This window comes from Chenopodium album, chromosome 25, assembly GCF_948465745.1.
Source record: "Chenopodium album chromosome 25, dcCheAlbu1.1, whole genome shotgun sequence".
Classification (NCBI taxonomy): domain Eukaryota; kingdom Viridiplantae; phylum Streptophyta; class Magnoliopsida; order Caryophyllales; family Amaranthaceae; genus Chenopodium; species Chenopodium album.
Genome location: NC_137858.1, coordinates 34,781,987 through 34,807,106, shown reverse-complemented (window position 1 = coordinate 34,807,106; position 25,120 = coordinate 34,781,987). Strand labels below are relative to the sequence as shown.

General features: G+C 33.5%; 1 protein-coding gene across 1 annotated transcript; it reads right to left on the bottom strand.

Moving 5' to 3' along the window:
* Nucleotides 1-280: 280 nt before the first annotated feature.
* On the bottom strand, nt 281-13,587 carry LOC145615574 (alcohol dehydrogenase-like 7). The gene is made up of 10 exons (XM_081670649.1): nt 13,375-13,587; nt 12,970-13,106; nt 9,010-9,056; nt 8,492-8,817; nt 7,098-7,180; nt 6,899-6,974; nt 6,730-6,797; nt 6,514-6,609; nt 5,650-5,814; nt 281-523 (listed from the first exon to the last, which is right to left on the bottom strand). Exons 1-10 carry the CDS (start codon nt 13,421-13,423, stop codon nt 410-412), a joined length of 1,161 nt encoding a protein of 386 aa, XP_081526775.1. The 5' UTR covers nt 13,424-13,587; the 3' UTR covers nt 281-409.
* Nucleotides 13,588-25,120: the final 11,533 nt, after the last annotated feature.

Below are 25,120 nucleotides of genomic sequence, written 5' to 3'. Positions count from 1 at the left end.
AGCAACGAATTTCAGCAATTGAAGTAGCTATTGAACCATCGAACTCCCCGGCAACCTAAATTAAGGCTAACGTTGGTGGATTCAAATGGAAATTTGCCGAATCTTGTAAATTGCAAACTCCACACCTGCAATCGCACCACCAAATCGCAGGAGAGAAACAGAGAAGGGAAAAGATGGATAGAGAAAGAGAAGGGCAAGAGATGTAGAAAAGCTGCGCACCACCAAAACACTGCCGCACTTAACTACGGGTGGACTGACCAAACTATTGGTCAAGCTTGACTGATACAATAGCCTGTGATTTATTTAATATGTGAACATAGAAAATTGCAAGACGTCATTATTACATTATCTGAGTTTTTCATAGATTACAATATTTATACATAAAATTAGTGGATAAAAAACTTCATTCTTAATCCATCCATATTACACATCGAAGGCATTTTCCTTCCATAAGCAATTCAAATGCATTATTAATCTCATCCAGTTTCATCTCATGTGACACAAAGTCATCAAGTTGAATTTCCTGCAAGAAAGTAGGGCAAATTAAAATATAAATACTACGTTCGTTACTTTTTAATTGCAACAAATGAATATTATTTGTGAGATATGAAAATTTTGAAATAAAAAAAAAAATACCTCAAATTATAGATCTTTTAAACAAATTCATTTATTGGGATTAACGAAGGTAGTAGTAGAAATACATGTAAATATATTTATTTGTTTCACAAATTTTTATACGTGGCTGGTCATACCGTGTGGCCGGGGTTACTTTTAGTGGTTACTCGTTTGGCCAGGGGCTAGTGTAAGAGTTACTTTTTTTTTTAATGGGTAGGGGTTACTTATTTTGGGATTACTCGTTTGGTCAGGGGTTACTTGTAAGAGTTACTTTTTTTTTTAATTATTTAGTTACTTATTCTGGGGTCGTTTAGTCAGGGGTAAATTACTAAATTATAGGGGCTACTTAATTAGGGGTTACTTATACAAGGGTTACTCGGTCAGTCATGGGTCACTCTCATACTGAAAATGAGAAAACCGACTGAGTAAGTAACCCTTATAAGTAACCCTTGAATAAGTAACCCCTGAGTAAGTAACCTTGTCGTACCTGAAAATGAGCTAACCAATTAAGTAAGTAACCCTTATAACTAATCCTTGAATAAGTAACCCTTGAGTAAGTAAACCCTACAAGTAACCTTGAATAAGTAACTCATACAAGTAACCCCTACAGAAGTAACCCCTACAAAAAAAAAAAAAAAACCTTGTTACACGATGTGTTCAGCCACACAGATTAATTGTTGTATTTGTATTAGTCAATGTGTGCATATAATTAGTTTCCTTGATTAATTCAAAAATATTTTACATATATACTAACATAAGTGACCAATCATAAGCTAAATTAGTTTAATTAACACTTAAGAGAAAGGGAAGATATGGATGAAGAAGAAAGGGGAGGAATACAAGGGAAGAAAGAAGGTAAGGTTCCATTTTTTTCTATAAATCTTTCCAACAAATTAAAGAAAGGATTTGGTTTATTAAAGAGGGAGGAAAAAATGAATCCTTCCCTTTCTCCTCCACTCTCTCCTATCTAAAGGAAGGAGGATGAATCCCTTATTTTATGTTCTCTTCATTTTCCTCCAATTCTCTCAATTTAAACAATGTATTAAAATTTTAAGTGGTATTTCACTATAATGATATATCACGTCTACATTATTTGTCTTTAAGACTCTTTGCACACCAAAAAAATAAATGAGGAATATAGAGAAAATAAAAACAAAAATGATATACCGTATTCCCTTTATTCCGAAATAATTGACATGCATGTTTGACTTTTTTCACTACTCATAAATAAACTTTAACCATAATTTTTTTAGTAATGTAATAAAAACAAATTTTATCATTAAATATGTTGTTAAATGGGTCATTAAATTATATATGATTTCATAAGGTTATTAACTTTTCATATATAGTACTATTAGTCCCGTGCAATGCATGTTTTTAACAAGTAAAATTGTTATATTGTCACAACTGTGAAGTTATTGGACTAAGTTTAAATATTATTTAACTAGGTTAGAACCTGTGTGATGCACGATTTATATAAAACCTATTTTTAATTTGTACATTTTAAAAATGAATCGCTATTATACATGAATATAAACAAGAATTACGTATATTTTGTAATTTAATAATTTTTTATTTTCTTCAAAATTATAATATGGTATATGTTCAACGTTCTCTAATTCATAGTTCAATGTAGAAGATCATTTATTAGTGTGTTATTTAAAACTGTTTTTGTAATACCCCGTATTTTCATACGTATTTTCCTAATTAATTAATTAGGAATTATTTTATAAAAAGGGTATTTTAGTAAATTTATTATTTGGAGCCAAAATAATATTTGAATTTTGGCGCCAACAATATTTTGAAAACTAATCATTATTTAGGATAAGATTTATTATCCATTTATCCTATTTTAAAAACCAGATTATTTATATATTTCGGATATTTTAATTAAGGCAAAAGCTATATGTTATTATTATTTTAATAAGTCCGAAATTCCCATTTATTTAGCTAATAATTTCAGATTTTCTTATGTATAAAATCTGATTTTATAAGTTAAATTATTTGGTGAATATTTGGTATTTTATTATTTAATTATTTATTACAATATATATTATTTACACAATTATTTTTAATTCCTTAAAACTAGCAAAATATATTCCTAAATACTAAATAGGAAGGCCGAAAATATGAGCTTAGGAAAGCTCAATAATTTCGGCCATCCCATAAAGATTTTGGGAAAATATTTTGGTAATTTGCATTTTTAATTATCTCCCTAAAATCTCCTATTTTCCATAATTCTAATTCTTCATCTTTTTGATATCCAATTATTATATTTTGTTGCCATTCATTCTTCTTAATTATTCCCCAAGCAATTCCAATTTCCTTAATATTTTTCATGACATACATACCTTCCATATTCAATTATACACAATCCCTTCAAATATCAAAACTTTCCTTAAATCTTTGCTCACTTCTCCAAGTAATCTCTTAAACCCTAATTACCATAATTCTTCCTACATTTTCCTACCATAATTCATGCTCATACTAGCCTATAAATACCCCTTCATACCTCTCACATTCTTCACACCAATTCTCTTCTTTTCTTCTCCTCAATTTTATACAAATCATCCCGTTCATCTTTGAAGCCAATTTTCGGGTACTTCTGGTCAGTTTTTGGGGTAGTGACGTTTCACAGAAAGTTGTTCCTCTCAAAAAATCCTTGAGGTTAGGTTCAAGAATCACCCAATTCGGAGCTATATCAAAGGAGTTATAGCCTCTGAAAGTTCTGCCTATTATTTCCTACGCAAATCCAATTCTTTTCTTCTCCTTTTCTCTTATTCAATTATTATTATTATGGGAGATTAATATAAAATTATTATTATATAAAATCAGATTTTAATAATGTTCATGTTGAATTAATTTAAGAGGTTCATGTACATATAGTTGGGAGGGTTTAATTTAATTATTTGTGATTATTTGTTAACCTTATATTGATTAAGGTTATATTTATTTGTAGGGTGTTTTTGATCAAGCTACTTGAGAGTTCTTTTGAAGTGTTGTTGGCTAAGTGAAGATCAAGGTACGTTAGGTGGCTAGATACCTTGAAAGTGATCGATTTGAATAACATGTTTGAATGATTTTATGATGAATTGAATTAAATTGAATTGATTTATGGTTTATGAATTAAAAGTATGTTTAAAGGATTGGTTTTAATAATTAAATTGGAGTATTGATTTTATAACATGTTTTGATTAATTAATTTATTATTCATGTTTAAAAAGGATTGATTTTAAAAGCATGTTGAATTTATTATTTTTAAAGGTTGAATTATTGGATTTAAAAGAGGATTTATTGAATCATGGATTTATGCTTTATAAGCATGTTGGTAATCCCACTATGCGGATTTGGTTTATTGATAAGGCCTTGGACTTTGCATGACCGGGTCTTTCCTCAAGAATAGCTAGCCTTGTAACATAAGGAGACTAGCTTGGGGGGTGTGCACACTTGGGAGAGGAATTGGTTTTAATATGAGGAATTTGTTTTTAAATAATTGGAATTGGTTTTATTGATTATTGATATTGGAATTATTGAGAATTGGTTTTAAACCATGAGTTTGGAATTATTGGATTATTTATTGGAAATCGATTTTAAAGCATGTTTGCGAATAAATTGAGTTTAATTATCTTGCACTTATCGTACTTAGCATATTTTGCTAACTCGTACTTCTTATTTGTTTTGGTTCGCCCTGTTTACCGTAATGGTAAGCAGTGTTGCTTATTTTCAGGTTGGAGTCAATAAATGATGCATTGGAGTCCCGGGATTGGTTTTCACTAAATTAGGAATTTGGTCTTGTATCCATTTTAAGTACTCATGACTTTGGTTACTATTTATGGTTATTATTAATAAAGAAGAGTATTGAAGTTTCCGCTGCAAAGTATTGTTATTTTTAGTAAGTTGAGTAGCCTTGCGTAATCACGCGGCGGTAATACGCCTAAGTCTATCTCTACGGTATAATTATACGTATTATATTAGTATTTCCGTAGAGGGAGATTTGGGGGTGTTACAGTTTTAATGTCCTAAGATAAATTGATAGGTTTTAGTTGTAATGTAGAAGCTTCCAATATTTAAATTTCAAAAATGTCAAATATGATAACTCTACCCAAAAAAAAGGATGACATCATCATTGCATTTAGGCGGGAAATTTTTTATTGAGGAAGCAACACGTGGACAATGATGACGTCAGTAACTTCTGTTTTAGTAATAGTTAATAGATACACTAAAATTTCAAATTATAAAGAAAAAAAAAATGAAAATTACACATATGTATTAAAAAAATTGGAGTATTAATTGCAGTATTAGTGAAATAACTAACCAAAATTTTATCAAATAACAAAAAGATAGAAATTTTAGAAAATGGTGACATATTGACATCACATATATTTAAGGTGGGATAATTTCCTACCAGAACTTGACATGTGTACACTTAGGGGAAGAAATGATGTCAGCGGTTGTTATTTTAATAATAGTTATAAGTGTGAATAATGAGAATTAATCTCTAGATATCTTGAAATCGAGAATAATAAAGCTATAACCACCTAAGCTATCCCTCACTCTCTGTATCTAAAATATGTTAGCGCTAAGATTATATAAGACAAATTAAAGTGATCGAAACACATCTTTCTTGGCTACTTCATTAATTTAAATAATAGAGATCCATCAACATAACTCTATAGATCGCATACTCATTAATTAAAAGTAAGGTATAAATAGTATAAAAGTCAAACTGTTGTGATTAATGGAGATAGTAAATATTTATAAGCAAATAAAGAATGCAGAAGAAAGCAGCAAAAAGGAAGCCAAAAAGGAAGGGCAAAACAATCACCCCAAGCACAATAACTTAACTTACTATTCATAAGCACAGTGCCCAACTTGTCGTATTTATAGAAAAGGGTTTGAGATGAGATTTTGCTATTACTACTGTACATGGTACTAAGCACCAAAGATTACATATATCATTATTATCTTATTATGATTTCATGAAAGTATGAAGCAAATACCAACAATTATTTAATTGGAGTACTAACGACTTACCTTGTCCAAATAACGTTTTACAAGGATAGGAACATCAGATTTTGGCTTGAGATCTCCAAATGCTGATCCTTTTATAGTTTTACCGCTAAGCAGCACATCCATAGAAAGGAAGCTCAATTGTGCATCTACCTTGTCCAATCCTAGCACAATGGTTTTCCCCCAACCCTAAAACATACAATCGATAAGCAATACGCTTTATATATATACAACGTGTGTGTATTTTCAAACATCTCTTCTTCGATTCCTCGAAATCACAATGCAAAACTCACATTTTGAGTATATATAGAATGATTTGTGCCATAGCTAATCCATGTACAATAATATGCACCTGTATACAGTATATACTAGGAAAATTTGTTTAAAAGGGACACATATGTTCACTATTTTGTCTGGAAGGACCTTATAAGTTGATTTTGTTATTTGGAGGGACCTTGAGGTCTGAATCCAACAATAATTGACTTTTTTATCTGACGTTGACCTCTCATGTGACCTTAACAAATGACCCCCTTTTTTTCCATAATTTCCTTTAAATCCCCTTATTTTGATTTGTGTCATTTGGGGATTAGAAGAGAGGAGGAATTGGAGGGAAATCGTGGCAAAAAAAGGGAAAGGAGATCATTTTTTAAGGTCACGTAAGAGATCAACGTCGGAGAAAAAAGTCAATTATTGCCCCAAATCCGACCTAAAGGTCCCTCCAAACAACAAAATAAACTTATAAGGTCCTTTTAGATCACTTTATACATATAAGGTCAATCTAGACAAAATCGTGAACATTTATGTCCCTTCCAAACAAATTTTCCAATATACTATATGTTGAACTTGTTATGCTAAGGGTAAGAAAGAAGGAAAAGGATGAGGAAAAACCTTTCGGCATGAAGCATAAGCTTCTTGTACCAAAGATGCCTTTCCTACACATTCGAAACAGTAATCAGCACCTCCATCTGTCATCTCGCATATAAGCTGCTCAACACATGAAAGCCAAATAATGAGGCGGCGAAATGTCAATGCAAGAACTAATACACTTGTATATTGTATTTCCAAAGTTGGTTTTATTTGTTAGACAAGGAAAAGAACCAAGACCTGGCTGATAGTCTTATTATCCTCACAATTGTTCGGGTTGATAAAGTCTGTAACTCCAAACTTTTTACCTGAAGCAACATATAAACGAATTATCAAAACCATAATATCTACAAAATCTATGTTATGGGATGGAAATTAAAACTAAATAGACTTGAGATTGAAATTATACCAAATTCGAATTTTTCAGGGTTTATATCTATTGCTATTATCCTTGCTGCTCCACAAAGCCTTGCTCCCTCGGCCACCTTCACGCCAAAAACAACATACATGTGTCATTACTGTTCATAATCAGTAACAGAAATGCAACAATAACCAAAGCCGCTACACAAAAACACACAAATCTAGCATAACATGAAGCAATGATGTACCGCTAGTCCAATAGCTCCAATGCCGAATATAGCAACAGTTGATCCTGGTTTGACATTGGCAGCTCGCCAAGCAGCACCAATCCCTAGAACGAACGAAATTAATCGAGCTGAACCAGTTTAGAATTATCTTATTTTAACATGTATCTGTAACATGCATAATATCATACTTCAACTCACATGCTATTAGGGTTATTTCCCCTGGTTTTTATGAACTTATCTTATTTTATCAAAACTTATTAAATCTAGCTTATTAAAACTTATTTTTGTTGTAATTGAATGAACATAACTTATTTTCCCTGAACTGAACATGAAATAAGTGAAAATAAGGTAATCATAACGGACCCTTAGTCTTTTCTGTTGGAATAAAGAAAGGGAATTCAAGATGTTACTTCCCATTCTTAATTTCTTGAATAATTCTCACATAACACCTCATTCAATTGGAAGTTTAAGGTGATAAATCACCAACGTTATATTCTTGTGTAACTCTTATAACCTTCCTCTTTTATGAGAATGTTAAAGGAGATTAATTACCACCATCAATTTGATTATTCATCTCCCTTGACGTTTGATGGGATTTTTCTTCTTTGTTTTTCTATACATAGAAGAAGTCTTTATTTTACATACACTTGAGAAATACATATCAAACACAAGCTAAACACATACTCTATATTGGGCATAAGTTACTTGGCTCCAACCTTCCACCCAAAAGTGCCTTTGAGTGGAAGTGGTGTGTTAGCCTTAGGGAACGTGCCGACGAATACAATTGAGCACCCCGGTTGCGTCGGAATTTCGTTTTCAAGTCAGTGAATTTGCTTCACGACACACCATACTCACTCCTTTTTTGTGAGATCACCTTTTCGATCTTGCTTAATATTTTTATACTATTTGTAATAGACTACTCCTTTATTTACAACATTTTCTTCATATATTGTAGTAAAAATTTCAACTTGCCATCTTATATATCTAACACAAAATGTATTGTTATACATACATATATAGGTAGGTAGGTAGGTATGTTGTATATATGTGATAGGTCCTAATTTTTACACATTTTAGGTGCTTATCAACACTCAATTGCTTATAGATTTAGAGGTCTAAGGTGTATTTTTACATTATTTGCTTATGTTATGCTCTACTACTCTCCGTTTGTGTGTTTTGATGAATTTCAGGTGATTTAGATGCAAATGGATTAAGGATTATGGTTGGCTAATCTTAAGTATGATAATCATGGAGTAGGAAGCTACGTCGCTCAAAGATCTTATATCATGTCTTCGAGAGGAAATAAGGATCTCATATTATCTCTTATTTAGTTTTATCATTAGTGTATTTTTGTTAGGTTTGCGACCGCTTATCAATATGAGGCAAAGAATACGGCATAAGAATAGAGATATTACCAGTGGAAACCCCACAACTTAGAAGACATGCCCTATTGGGAGGAATGGATGGGTCAATCTTAGTGAGATGAGCAACGTCGACAACAGTATATTGGCTAAAGCTTGAAACAAACACGAAATGAAACAGAGTTTCCCCCTTCAAATCAGTGAATCTGCTGCTATCTTCCCTAGGCATCCACGGAGAGACCTTAAATGGCAGCTTTGAACACAAATTGCTCTCGCTAGACTTGCAATCTTTGCAATCCCCACAATCTGCTACGAGAACTGGTAGCACATAATCGCCTTCCACCACTTCATCTACTTCCTCTCCTACACTTTCTACGATCCTATTTACGACGCGAGTTATGTGTCAAGGCTCAAGTGTATAACAATTATTATCCAAAGATGATAGCATCAAAATAAGTAATCCAATGACATATAAGTGAGAATTGATCCAAAAATTAATAAGTTGATAACCATAAACACAAAAAATAGTAGTATAAAAAAAATTCTAACAAGTTTTTGCTACAAGTATTTACCCAACAGCCTCATGGCCTAAGATTCTTGGGTAGCATCCAGGAAAATCCTGTAAAAGAAAACACAACAAAATTATCTTACCCAGCTTCCAAGTGAATCCATGTGCATCAATTTCAACCAACTCAATTAAAAACTGTAAGATTGTGACTCGAAATCGAATAGGGAAGAATTTGAATGCAAATATCTCTCAAACTACAAGTGATTTTGAGGTGATTCAAGTTGGAGGTAACAGCTTAGCTTTCCAACGATAGGTCATATGCCCAATTCGGATAAAAGACAAGAAAGTTACGACCATTTTATGAAAACCTGACGAAGTTGAAACGATGCTGACGAAGTGCTCGACATAGCACGTCCGTGCCTGGACGAGTTGGGTGTTTTTTTTGGTCCGGTTTTAGCTTAGTTATTTTAGGGATAATTTCCTAAAATTATGTCTTTTCTATGACCGCTATTTGAGAATACTTGGGAAACCGATTAGGGATTTTTGTTAGGGTTTCCTTGTGTTATAAAAACCTAAAAGGGCTCTTTAGTTGAACAATTAGATTATACCTCTTGAGCCCCTTTAGATTTAGGACTCCTTGTATTATTATCTCGTTCTTTCTCTATTATAGTGAAGAACCTCTCGAATCCCCCACCTGTGGATGTAGGTCTATTTTGACCAAACTACGTAAATCCTTGTCTTCTTTGTTTATCTTCTTTATTGCTTTTCTCGTTCTTATTTTTCATTGATTTATTCCGCATTAATCAAACACAATCACACTCTTATCTCCTAAAGAAAACATTTGTCTCACTATACTCATACAAATTAGTTTCTCTAACATTAGATGGGAAAAACAATTATTTTTCCCCACAAAAGATTGGCTAGATTTAATAAGCTATAAAGTTCATCATTTATTGCTCAGGTTTTTAAAAGTAACTAGTAATAAGCTAAGGGTCATATTGGCCTTGTTTGACAATTGACTGTTGGTTGCTGGCTATTTAACTTGGCTTGTTTGATTGGTTGTTAGTATTTGGTGTTTGACCATTTGTTGTATGTAAATATGTTTGGTAAAATCAGTTGTTAGCTGTTAGGTGTTGACTGTAACTAAGTAAAATGACCTTAAAGGACATTATTATGTGTTCTTATTCATTTATTATCAGTATTATTAAATACTAATTACTACTCCCACCGTCCCCGAAAGAACGACCCTTTTGGGTTAAATTCGCGGGTATTAAGAAAGTTAAATAAAAATAAGTAAAAGTATATTGGAAAGATAAATTTACATGGGGTGTGTAAAAAAGTAGAAAGAGAAAGTAATAAAAGTACATGAAAAAACAAAATTTTATATGGGGAAGCTAGTTTTGTACAAATATTGTTGCAAATTGATGGGTATTTTAATGTAAATGGGTCGATCATTTAGGAACTAAAATTAGGCCAAAAGGGTCGAACTTTTGGGGACGGAGGTAGTAGTAGGGATACCGATAAGGCATGCATTAGAATACCAAAATATAAGTGCATCAACAAATTGAAGTTCAATAACCTATTCACATTCACAAGTATTTATAAATGTCCCTTTTTTTAAAAAAATTCCAAGATGATGTTAAAAAAACCTTCAAATGATCAAAATACAAATTGAATAGTGGATTTGATGGACATATATGGTAGGCCGACAATCAATTATTGATTTGGGCTAAAAAGAAAAGCCTAAGGAACAAAAGAAGGTTGAATAGTTGGAGTAGCATAGTCCATACTGTATAGAAGATGGAGTATAGCTGTATGTCCAATTGAAAAGTGCTTCATTTATCTTTGGACAATGGTAGGGCTGGTGGTTAAATCATGAGATTCATGACTATTTTACCAATTCCTTACCTTTTAATCCTTGCATTTCTTGTTCTCTAGTCAATCAATGATTTGTGGTTTCATAATTATGGCATTTAGTGGATGATACGCTAGCAAATTAATTAAAAAAAAGTTCGATTAAAGATATGGGATCAAATTTCGTCTAGATCATCACTACTCACTTATAACTTATGCATAGTATCTTTTTAATAAAAAGTGTTCATCACGTTCAAACTCCTAAATTAACCAAAAAAAACTTCTTGTATTGCATAGTATTATGTAACTTTAGCTTTAAATCGATCATTCGATCAGCTTAACTCCTATTTATTGTTAAATTTAGTGTTCATGTTCTTTGATTTTAAGCATAATGGTAGGATCTACAAAGTAATTTACAGATATACTCTAATATCGAGTAGAGAATAGCATTTTTTTTTTATAGAAAAGAGTAGAGAATAGCATTACTATTTCTTGAACCAAACAACAAATGGCTAAACAGCTAGGACTTCCATCAAATACTACTTTCTCCGTCCCCAAAACTTCGACCCTTTTTTGGTTGATTTCGCAGTTATTAAGAAACTTAAATAAAAAGAAATAAAAACATATTTGAAGAAATTTACATGGGTTTGTAAAAAAGTAGAGATATAAAGTATTAAAAATACCAAAAAAAAAAAAAACAAAATTTTATATGGGGAAGCTAATTTTGCACAAATATTGCTGTAAATTGGTGGGTATTTTAACGCAAATAGGTCGATCATTTTAGGACTAAAATTAGGCCAAAAGGGTCGAAATTTTGGGGACGGATAGAGTAGTTACTAATTTTTAATTATTAATTAATACTATAGATTGCTGAAATTACTAATAATCAATTATTAACTACCCGTACTAGTTATTAAGTACTAATTACCAATTGTAAATTACTAACTATTAATTATTAAGTACAAATAAATTATTGTTAAGTAATAATCACTAATTACTGATAATTATTAATTATTAAATAATAATCAATTATTGATAATTAATTATTAGTTTGTAATTATTAATCAATCATTAACTATTAATAATTATCAATAATCATTAACTATTAATTATTAATAATCAATTATTAATTATTAAATATTATTAATTATTAACTATTAACTACTATCTATTTACTATTAACTATTTATTATTAAGAAAGGATAAAAAACTAATTTGTCTAATGAAAAGCCAGAAAGCTAAAACCAAAAAGCTAGTCTTGGCAAAAAAACCCGGCTTTTAGCTAAAAAACCATTTATCAAACATGTGTTTTGGCTGTTTGATAAAAAAAAAAACAAAAAAAACACACACAAAAAAACCCAAAAAATAAAAAAAAATAAAAAAAAAACAATCAAAATGCCAGCCAAAAGCCATTTACCAAACATGGCCAGGCCACTGTCATAGTAATATGAGTAATTGAGTTCTAGATACAACATCACATGACGTACTGCAAAATTTTAAGACGAGTTGTTTGCGCAATATACAAAAAGAGTAATCAAGAAGGTAAGACTATAGACGTCAGACAATGATTTTATGTCCCAAGTATAATTCCCATACTACAGTACAGCTGCATCTCTACATAAAATTAAAAGGAAAAAAAAAATGTATGAGCATTCTCAAAATCACAAGCAACAATTCTAATTCACTAACAATTCAATACAATCTTGTCAAAAAAAAAAAAAAAAAAAAAAAACAATTCAATACAATTTTAGAGGAGGGTAATCTACCATAACCCGTAGTAACCTGAATATAACCTGATTTGTTACTAATCTGACCCGAATTTAACCCCACATATTATTGACCCTTCTTGAATAAGAACCAAACCCAATTAAATGTATGACTCGAACATGGCCCAACCTTAACCCGACTTGGATAATGCTATTAATCCGAATTAACTAGACCTGCGTTGATCCGACCTAAATTGAGTACTTGATACAAATCCGACCCGAACACTTGAATTGATAGCTCTATGGGAGATGTGTAACATATTAAAAATATTTTTCAAGTTGCAGGCACGTTTAATCTAAAGCATACATAACTATATATTGAATAAATTTTACAATTTCAATGAAAAATGAAATTTGCAATTAATAGCTGGGATATCACCCTCTAAAGTCTAAAGTATACATACCTTTAATTTCCAGAAGGTGATGTCGGTATGACATAGTGAGGAGCAAATGATCTTGATCCGAACTTCATGGGCTTTTGGTGGAGCCACTATCACCTCCTCTATCACTAGTGGTTGTCCTGCTTCTCTAGCGATTGCAGCTGCATTATTTCAATTCTTTAAACACTGGCCCATAAGATGCACGCACTCTAACTATAGTACTAATTATCATTCCTCTGTACAAAATTAATATTTGCATTTATAGTGTAAATAATGTATATGCGTTAACTAAATTCAAGTACAACTGACACTTGAGAGTAGGGGGAAAACCGAAAAGGTTAAGAGATCCTCGACTTAAGCACCCTCACTTGTGGTAAGATTCAAACTTTAAAGGTTAAAATAATGAAGGGAGGTATTAGACTAAATTACCTTTGCAACGAAGAGGTTTTCCTGCGGTGTTGCCATTCACATCTGCCATATGCTTCTCTCTTGCAATGTTATAAGTAATCAACTAATAATTCATTAATTACAATGAGAAGACGGGATAAGGAAGGACCGAAGGAGTATATATAATACCAAAGAAATTTTGGTTCTACTTTGACTTTCAATAAGAAAAATCTGAATTGGAAATAGTTGGTTCTACAACTTTTGGATAAGAAAAAAAGAAAATTCCAAAGTTTTATTTAACATGCTCAATAATGACCCATACGCACAAATAGCCAAACTACTGTGAAGACATGCAAGAAGGACATACAGTAATTTTTAGTCTTGTCTTGTTGATTGTCAAACACCCTCCACTCCTCCTATATATATAATGTGTTGGTGTTTTTCCGTGTAGCTAGCCACACCGTGGGTCGAGGTTACTTATTTAGGGATTACTTATTTGGCCAAGGATTACTTATTCTTGGGCTACTCAGTTAGTTAACGTCTTTTTGCCGAGGTTACTTATTCCAAAGTTACTTAGGAGTTACTTATTCAGTTAGTGCGTTTTTTGTGTAAGAGTAACCCCTATCCACAGTGGCGGAGCTAGGATTTTCTGTGAATAAGTAATCCCTAACCAACAGAATAACCCCTGAATAAGTAACCCCTAAATAAGTAACCCCGACCAGTCATATATAAAAATTTGTAATAACATATTCCATTTTTATTAGCTTTATTTGAAGATTTACAATTAAGAAAAATTATAAGTGTAGAAACCAAACCCAGTGATGAATAACCTTTCACGTCGAACCATAATCGAATGAGGTAAAAGTGTGAAAAGTTAAGTGTTGCGGTTTAGTTTTTATTAAAATTCTCCTCTCTGTTTTTGAAAACAACCTTATATTATTAAAAAAAATCAATCCAGTTTAGTTTGGTCCGTAATAAAGGGTCCAATAATAGTGTAATTGGATGGGGCTCGCAAAGATCTTTCCAACGATATATTATAAACCCAATTCCGATGAATATTGAGGAAGTTATGGCCAAAATACTAAACTGGACCCGGTTTGTTATTTACATACGACCCAATGATCTAGAGGAGGGCCCAATGTTAATTATTACTCCTAAAATTATTAGGATTAATTATAATTTTCTAGAAGTTTCTAGAAGGTTCTTTTAAATTCTAATAGAGTTAAGATTAATAATTATATTAAGATGAATTTTTATTTGGAATAAAATATTATTATATTATTATTTTAATTATACGTTTTAAGCTTCCGTACGGATTCTGTAGATCAAATTTGGTTAAAGATCGGATTCTGCGTGGAAGCGCGTGAAAGCGCGTGAAAGCCAGGCTGTCGCCTAGCAACAAACCCTGTCGCCTCGCGACAGAGTGTATTTTTGGCGACAACGTGTAGTTTTATTCCTTATCAAATTCTGTCAATTTTCGGACTATTTTTCTTATAAATAGGGTCCTCGACCTCCGTTTTTTATCATCAACTCTCATCAAGGCTTACTTGATATTCTCTCTCTCTTTCTAAACTAGTTTTTTACAAACACAATTCCGCATACACGAGACTCAGAAACATCTATCCAAGTTCGAAGTTGTCTTCGCCCTAGACGTACAAGGTTTATAATTTTCTGGGGGTTTGGTCCCAAATCCAGTTTAAACTTTCTTTAATTCTTTAATTTAATTGTTTAATTCTTTATTATTTCATTGTAGTTTACTAATGCGTGTATCTTGTTATTAGAAAGAAGTACGACGCTTCAAAGTAAGTAGATTAGCTTACTATTTATTTTATTTCAATGTAGAAAGCATGTTTATTATTTATTAATTCCTAGTATCATGTTAAGATGTTATTTATTGCTTTTTAGTATCATGTTTAGGGTGCCTCTTATTATTTCTAATATCGTGACAGCATGTTAGTACCATGTTAGGTTTTAAGCTTTGATCTTTATTGTTTGTTGACATGCTAGGATAGTGCCGCGCGTGATTCATAAGATTCTATAAAAGCATCAGTCGATTATTTCACTTAGCCATTTGTTATTAATCTTGTTAGTATCATGCCAAGAATCTTGCTATTATATTTAAGCTTTATTATTTAAAATGATTATTATTATGCTTATTATTATTATGTTGCTTGATATTATATATTGTTGTTATTGCTTGATCACGCCTTTTATGCATGTTTAAAGGGAATTTGTACTTGAAATCACGCTTAATAAGATAATTAATAATTTGGTTTAGGCTAATGTGATTTTAATTCAAGTGATCGCCAAAAATAGATTTATTTGTGCATTAATATTCAACCAACATAGATTAAATAGGTTTAGGGTTAATCTAACGTTTGCATGTTAGTCAAAAAGCGCACATGAATACGAGTAGAATAAAGTAGAGGCCTATTTTATAGGGCAAGTCCCTTCTTTTGTAGATTGGATTCGTACCCTCATCCCCGAACCCTATTTGGTTCAAGACCTTATGGAGTTGACGATCTCCTGGATCGTTAAGGGGTGTAACCTTCACCTCGTGAACAGTTTACAAGTTTCTAAAACTTGTTGGCGACTCTTTTGCTCTCTTTTCTTTCCCTTTGGACGCCACCATACTTAAGTATATGATCACAGTGGGGTTCAAGCTTGGGGTTATAGTGCTTGAAATATTCCCTACAGTTTTTTGGCGACTCCGCTGGGGAGGATTTCTATTTCAATTCCTGAAATTTATTTTGGCAATAATTTAGAATGAGCGGATGAGACTCGAAAAGTTCCAAGTATTTCATGTGCGTAATTTTGATTAGCATTATTGTCATATGCATAAAAAAGGTCCTCATTGGATAGACCATCCGAAATGAGTCAGGATTTTACACGTAGGAAATTTGAGAAATATCTTTCACAACTAGAATCGAAATAATACTGCGAAATCTGGAAAATTCTAAGAATACAGATACCTGCCAAGGCATGTAGGAACTAGCGTCTAGAAAACAGGGCTTGTCGCCTGTAAAGTGCTTCTGTCGCCTGGCGGCAGTTCTGTCGCTTAGCGAAAGGGGTACTTTTGCGGCGACAGTCCCTATAGTATGGCGCCAAGTTCTTCCAATACTGAGCCAGAACTCTGCCTTATTGTTTTGACCATTTCTAGTACTGTTGGCTCGATTCTACTTCCTGATTGAGTTTTTCTCACTTTTTTGAAACCCATATGTGTTCTACATATGGCCATAACCTTCTGGGGGTTCATGCTCCATCTACCCAATCGAACGCTCTTGGCAACGACGGGTACATCCGAGTTTGTGAATCCACCAAACCGTGGAAGCAAGTTTTTAACTTGCGGGTCCCATCCATACGCGCCAACCCTTCCAAAGGTAAGGCTTCCGCGCGATGCATCCGGACTCATAACCATGGACCCTCTTTGACTTACCCATATCCTTGAACTTTAGAGAACTAGAGTCATAATTAGGTTGCAAACTCATTGCAGCATATTGTGACTACTTGACTACTTGTGCATCTCTTACTTGTGCATAGGTTATATGTGACTAAACTAACCGTTTGGTTTGACTTGTGTTTTTAAATAAGTCTTAATAAACTAACCAATGACTAAAGGACTTTGTTTAATTAATTTATTAATTTGAACTAATGAATTAGCCTAAAATCGAGTCATAATTCATTTTAGTCAATACGAATTTTTATTCCCGTATACTGCACATGCATCAACTTGTTTCGGTCATAGCCGGAGTTCTAGGAAGAACTACGAGTCGTATAACCTATGGATCTGTAGCCCCGAGTTTTATCCTTAATTTGGCGTCGGTTTCGTCCCAATCAGAGTCACAGATCAAAAGTTATGACTGAAATACTACAGCCTGTCTAGTTTAGTGCACGTACGTGAAGTCTTAACTTAGTCTTTGCTTGAGTATAGTCACATTGTCTAGCCACATGGTCATGACACAAGTCATAACATGTCACCTACACTCACTAGTCTTAGCACACACTTTGTATATGTCACCATGACCATGTCTTAGGTTTATGCATAAGTCATTTTTTCAGTCATTTGAGTTGAAGGTCCATTCTATTTTTATTTCCTTCCATGTCCTCTTCCCATCTATTGCATGTTGAATAGAGCTTGAGTCAAACTAATAATAAATTAAAAAAAAAAGCTCATCCCTAATTTCCCTTTCCACAGTACTTGGTCAAGGAGAGAAGAGCGTTTAGCCAAGACAACACTTTTCGATAAAGAAACTGTAATAATGGCCAGTGAAGAAGAAATCTCCCTAAGTAATAACTCGTCAAGTCTGGAAGAGGATGTTCATGAACTACGGAATACTATTATCATGCTTATGGGTACGATAGAAGGACTAGCAGACCGAATAACAGTCGTCGAACAAAATTCTCATTGTCAACACCGAAAAGACAAAAAGGAGGATCGTCCTTTTTTCCTTTTCTCTTGTCAAGGATCTAATGAAAAACTCAATGCTCCTAAGCCACGGGCAAGACGGACCATTGATGATTACACGCCAATATGAATGACGTATAATGAAGCTTTTGAGTATCTTCAGGATCAAGGTCTCATTCACCCCATTGGTCCCAGTCAGGAACCATTGCCTGAGAAACGGTCTCCCAATTGGGATCCAAAATCTTATTGCCAATACCATAGAGGTTGTGGTCACACTATCGAAGAATGCTTCGCCCTCAAAGATCGCGTTCAAACCCTCATTGATTCAAATCTCATTGATTCAAATCTCGCGCAACAAGAAGGCCAAGATTAGTAACAATGACGACAGTAGCTGTCAAGGAAAGAAGAGCGACCATCCTTCTTCTTCCGAAAACACCTACTCCAGTAACAATGATAGTACCTTTGATCTCAGTGAAGTATTAGCCATAGACAACCAAAGATCTAAAAAGCAACTAAGGAAAGACTTCACTCCTATCGGGATTAGCTATGATACTGCTTTCGATCGACTCCATGCCAAAGGATTCATCACTCCCATTGGACGATTCAAGATCCCCCACTTGAGAAGAGATTACCAAGTTGGAACCCAAATGTACGTTGCAAGTATCACCAAGGCAGGGGTCATACTACTGAGAGTTGTTGGAAGTTAAAAGAAGTCATTCAATATCTAATTGACAACAACAAACTTCCCATACCCCTAAATGGCAAGAAGATCGAGTGATGATGAAGCACAAGACAAGAGGCGAGCTTTAACGACAAGATTTCGTGACCTCTTTTTTCTATTTCTTTTTTATTCCTTTCCCCAATAAGTCTAGCATAGGCACCTTTCATTTTCCTCTAGTTTTTACTTTGTAGGACTTTCATTTACTTTTTCCCTTTAATATAATGAGCATTTTATTTTCTTGCATATGATCATTGCGTTGCAAAAAAAAAAAAAAAAAAAAAAAAATCGCCGAATTAAGCACAAGGTATACCAATGATTTGAGGCACCTCTTGTAGCCATATCTTATCATTTTCACCTTTTACACTTCAAATATACAATCCTTTTTGATAAAACACTTTGAGCCTCGTCTAACGACTGACCCTTCTTTTCTTTAACCCACATCTACCTAACCTTGGGATGGGATGGTGTGCAATTTATGCAAGTTCTAAATACAAAAGCTTGAGTGATCTCAAAAGAATAAAATAAAAAATAAATAAATAAAAGTGTACAAAATGGCAAGTGTTCCAATGTCTTTGATATGAAAATATCTTTGATAAGAACACGTCTCAGATTGCGTCTCTTATCGAGTGCTCGGTACCGTGCCTGAGAAACATGAATGCCAAGTGAGTGATAGACCGCATGATCGGGATTGTCCACACTTATAAGAAAAATGTGAATATGAAAAAATACAAAAGCAAAATAAATAGAGAGCAAAAATAAAAAAATTAAAAAAAAAGAAAAGAAAGAGAGCTCAAAAGTGAGAAAACCTCAAGCATAAAAATATGAAGATTCAAAAAGCAAGGTTGCACACCTTGGGGGCTTATCTAGGGTCTTGAGCCTTTATTCCCTTCTTCTCTAACCATTAGCCTAACCACGTTATAAACCTTAAAAAGACCTTTTTGAGGTATACACACACTTGTGCGAGGTTCGGCTAGAGCTACGTTTGGCCTGATTCCTAACGGATACGTAGGCAACCTCACATTGAGGTGCGGCCGTAATAAAAATGCATTCGTATTCACATTCACACACTTACACAATGATCATGTCAAGGGATCTTCTATGCTCATCCCTATTCACTTAGAGCTAGACTTGGGGGCTTGATCCCTACGTCATTAGCTTACCTAGCCTAAGAGTCACCATTATTTGAATCTTTTTCAAAATATACTTTTCCACACCGTTAGCCTTTACAGCTAAACTTTAGTGTCACTTTCACACGCATCACAGATACATGACCAAATAGTCCTTCCCTTAGGAACCCTTTGTCATGAAATCTTAACACAACGTTGAAGCATACTTTGTCATATCAACATTACTCATTATCATAATCATCATCATAGTATCAGGAAGTATGAAGTACTTAGCCTCCGCGCCTAAGTTACCTAAATACTTTCATAATCGAGTCAACTAAGATAGTTTAGGATGAATTACTCCTTGCACCTTGAGGAATAGTATCAAACGCATATATTTGCCTTAGCTCATTCGCATGCACCATTAAACACTTCGATTCTTTTTTCACGCCTTTCTTTTTCGGGAGAAAGTCGGTACCCTCCACAAAAATGATGGAAATTTTTTGTTTTTTGAGTCGTGTACACATCGAGTCGAGTGCACACACGAGTCATATGTAGTGAGTCATCATTAAGTCAAGTTCACACCTTGAGTCATGTCAAGCCACATGTGTCAAATGCTTTGAGTCGAGTCATGTCAAGTCAGTGAGTCAAGCAACACTAAGTCTTAGGTCAACCCTAAAAATAATTGCAAAAAGATGAGCAAAGTCCTATAGTCCAAGATATCAATGCAGGTATACTAGGACGAGTAATCTTTACAAAAGATTTGAAGAAAAAGGACGCAAGCAGCTGAGCAAATCAATTAAAGTCGGCCCGATTGTAGTTGGATTGACGATCGGCCTAACGATAATCAAGCAATAATCGGTAATAATCGCGGATTTCCCAAGATAGAAAATCTCTACGGAAATCAGCTCAGACTCGGTAAAATCTTAAAGGATAAGGTTTACCATAAAATTTTAAGGCATAGGAAGTTATCACTTCCAAAGAGCAAACAAGCAAAAACATTCCCGGATTTTTTCAGAAAGAATCGCGAATATAGATATATGAGATTCTTCCAAGATGAGAGAAGTTTGAGCAAATTATATGGATTAGTAAATTAGAGATGAAGAGCTTTAATTTGCAAAAGATTTGAGTAGATTTGGTTGTAAGGAAACGACCAAATTGAAAGATTCGAGCAAAACGCGAAAGCAGAGCAGCAGTGCGGAAATGAGAAAGAAAGAAGACGGGTATTTTAAAACCCGATTCTGTCGCCAAACGAAAGATTTGTCGCGCGGCGACAGGCACAAATCGCGACGACATGTATTTCTGGCTAGCGCTGGAGCGGCGACAAAATATGGGGCTCCAAATATTGGTTATGTGGACCTTGTGCAGCAGTTTGGGTTCCTTGGTACGCCAGTTAGCCCTTCTAAGAAATTTGACATGATTTAGTAATCGGCTCGATTACAATCACCTTAAGTGATCGACCTGATGAAAGATCGTCTCACTTGGCTAAAAGCGCCTAAGTATTGGCTTATTATAAAGGCACCAAAGTAATGGTTCATAAATAGTAAAGGCACAGAAATAATGGTTTATAAATAGCGAGAGCACCAAAGTAATGGTTCACAAACAGCGGAAGCGCCGACATATTGGCACAATAGCAATATTAAAGATCAAGAAGTAAAGTGATCTTTAACGATGTCCCAAGGTAGAGAGGAAATTGTCTATAGTGGCGAAATACGGCCGTGGCGAGGTAATGTCACAACTCTGAAGATGGCAAAGTACGGTCACCTTCGACGATATCCCAAGGTATAGAGGAGATTGTCTATAGCGGCGAAATACTGCCGTGGCGAAGTAATGTCACAACTCTGAAGATGGCAAAGTACGGTCACCTTCGATGATGTCCCGAGGTATGGAGGAGATTGTCTATAGCGGCGAAGTATTGCCGTGGCAAAGTACTGTCACAACCCTGAAGATGACGAAGTACGGTCATTTTCGACGATGTTCCCGAGGTACTGTGGAGGATTGTCACCAAAAATATTGAAGATGACGAAGTAATGTTACCTTCAATGATGGCGTTCACGAGGTATTGTGGAAGTTGTCACAACAACAAGATACAGCAGAAAACGGTTACTTTCAGAGACGTGTGCTCGACGGTGTAAGATACGCGTTTCTTAACTCTCTTTATCTGTTTACCTAACATTAGTTTGCAGGTATCGGCGTTATAAGAATGATTTAGGATCGCAGAACATTCTGAATCATTCTCCGTCCCTATCGCTACTTTGACTTTTGTTTTCAAAACCTAAGCTTCTCCAAACTCAGTCAAAGTGGGGGCTTCTGTAGACACCCATTTGTGTCTCCCCAAAACCAAACCCAGTGATGAATAATCTTTCACGTCGAACCATAATCGAATGAGGTGAAAGTGTGAAAAGTTAAGTGTTGCGGTTTAGTTTTTATTAAAATTCTCTTCTCTCTGTTTTTGAAAACAACCTTATTTTATTAAAAATATCCAATCCAGTTTAGTTTGGTCCGTAGTAAGGGTCCAATAATAGTGTAATTGGATGGGGCTCGCAAAGACCTTTCCAACGATATATTATAAGCCCAATTCCGATGAATATTGAGGAAGTTATGGCCAAAATACTAAATTGGGTCCGGTTTGTTATTTACATACGGCCTAATGATCTAGAGGAGGGCCCAATATTAATTATTATTCCTAAAATTATTAGGATTAATTATAATTTTCTAAAAATTTCTAAAAGTTTCTTTTAAATTCTAATAGAGTTAGGATTAATAATTATATTAAGATGGATTTTTATTTGGAATAAAATATTATTATTTTATTATTATATTATTATTTTAATTATACGTTTTTAGCTTCCGTACGGATTCCGTAGATCAAATTTGGTTAAAAGTCGGATTCCGCGTGGAAAGCGCGTGAAAGCCAGGCTGTCGCCAAACGACAAGTCTGTCGCCTGGCAACTGACCTTGTCGCCTCGCGACAGAGTGTATTTCTGGCGACAACGTGTAGTTTTATTCCCTATCAAATTCTGTCAATTCAGACTATTTTTCTTATAAATAGGGTCCTTGACCTCCGTTTTTTATCATCAACTCTCATCAAGGCTTACTTGATATTCTCTCTCTCTTTCTAAACTAGCTTTTTACAAACACAATTCCGCATACACAAGACTTAGAAACATCTAGCCAAGTTCGAAGTTGCCTTCGCCCTAGACGTGCAAGGTTTATAATTTTCTGAGGGTCTAGTCCCAAATCCAGTTTAAACTTTCTTTAATTCTTTAATTTAATTGTTTAATTCTTTATTATTTCATTGAAGTTTACTAACGCGTGTATTTTGTTATTAGAAAGAGGTATAAGGCTTCAAAGTAAGTAGATTAGCTTACTATTTATTTTATTTCAATGTAGAAAGCATGTTTATTATTTATTAGTTCCTAGTATCATGTTAAGATGTTATTTATTGCTTTCTAGTATCATGTTTAGGGTGCCTCTTATTATTTCTAATATCGTGATAGCATGTTAGTACCATGTTAGGTTTAAAGCTTTGATCTTTATTGTTTAGTGACATGCTAGGATTTGTTATTAATCTTGTTAGAATCATGCCTAGGATCTTGCTATTATATTTAAGCTTTATTATTTAACATGATTATTATTATGCTTATTATTATTATGTTGCTTGATATTATATATTGTTGTTATTGCTTGATCACGCCTTTTATGCATGTTTAAAGGGAATTTGTACTTGAAATCACGCTTAATAAGATAATTAATAATTTGGTTTAGGCTAATGTGATTTTAATTCAAGTGATCGCCAAAAATAGATTTATTTGTGCATTAATATTCAACCAACATAGATTAAATAGGTTTAGGGTTAATCTAACGTTTGCATGTTAGTCAAAAAACGCACATGAATACGAGTAGAATAAAGTAGAGGTCTATTTTATAAGGCGAGTCCCTTCTTTTATAGATTGGATGCGTACCCTCATCTCCGAACCCTATTTGGTTCAAGACCTTATGGAGTTGACGATCTCCTGGATCGTTAAGGGGTGTAACCTTCACCTCGTGAACGGTTTACAAGTTTCTAAAACTTGTTGGCAACTCTTTTGCTCTCTTTTCTTTCCCTTTAGACGCCACCATACTTAAGTGTATGATCACAGTGGGGTTCAAGCTTGGGATTATAGTGCTTGAAATATTCCCTACAATAAGCATGTAGAATCTTGTTAGATTTATCCCTATTTATATTTTCATAATATTAAATATTTGTAACTTTTTCATATTAATAATACTCGCTCCGTATTTTTTAAGTGAAAGGTTTTGACTTTTTACATTATTCACTTAATTTACATTGACTATGTTAGTGATTTATACATAAGAAAAAAATGTAGTGTGTGTAAGTACTTGTTAGAGTAGTCTTGATGAATAATTATTAGATTCAATTGTTAGAATTTTTACTTATTAATAAATAAAGATATTATGGTCAAAGTTTTGCATTGCACACGTACACAAGAGAAATGTTTCACTTGAAAAAAAAAATATGAAGGGAGTATATAGTTAATGACATCTATACTAATCTATTAAAAGGCGTTCCTAAGAACGTCCACGTGTCACGTAAACCCTCTTCACTACGTCACGTCACGTACTCAACTATTCATTACGCCATGTGGCTTTCCTTCCATTTGTTTTTCATTCCATGTCATGGACTCATCATAATAAAAAAAAAAAAAAAAAGTTCTCCACAAGAATTGAACCCACAACCCCTAATTCTAAAACTAAGTATCTTACCACCAAGCTATGTAGTTTTTTATGCAATCTTTCAAATACAAAATATTAATATGTAGCAAATGACAATATAAACAACAAATTTAATTACAAGAAAATTAAATCATACATTACAATGTATATTAATGTTCAATTCCATGTAATAATCCGGGGCATCTCCCGGGCCCAAAAACTAGTTAGTGATTGAAATAATGTATTAGCAAGCGTGAAATAAAAAGTGTGCAAGTAAATTAAAAAAGGGTTAAATGAGAGAATGTAAATAGTGTAACTTTTCAAACATTAACAACAATAACAACATCAATATTAGCACATAGTATACCACCATCATAAGCTAGATATGCGACTTGAAATTGATTCGGATGTAGCTGGTGTTAAGTTTGGTGAATTTGGTGAAAAATCTTCTGCAAGTGATATATAAGGACTTTTATTTTCTTCCAACGAATTCATGACAAATTCCAAGAAGACACTAATTAAAATGCTTAATAACACATGCATTGATGCTTATATTTTGATGGATGGATAAGTTAAAAAATCCAAATTTATCAACATCTACCACCGATGTTGGTTGCTAGGCTGTAGTACTAATTATATAGGTACATAGGAGAATGATATCAAATTAAACCAGTTAAAATTGTATATAAATAGGCGGTGATCCTTTATATAAGACAAAAATTTCTAAATAATTTGATTAATTAATAAATTTATTTACTAATAGTCTACTAAATCTATCACTCGAAATGGAGGGGAAAATGATTTTCTACAAATCCAAGAAGAATGTAGTAGCCATTTTTT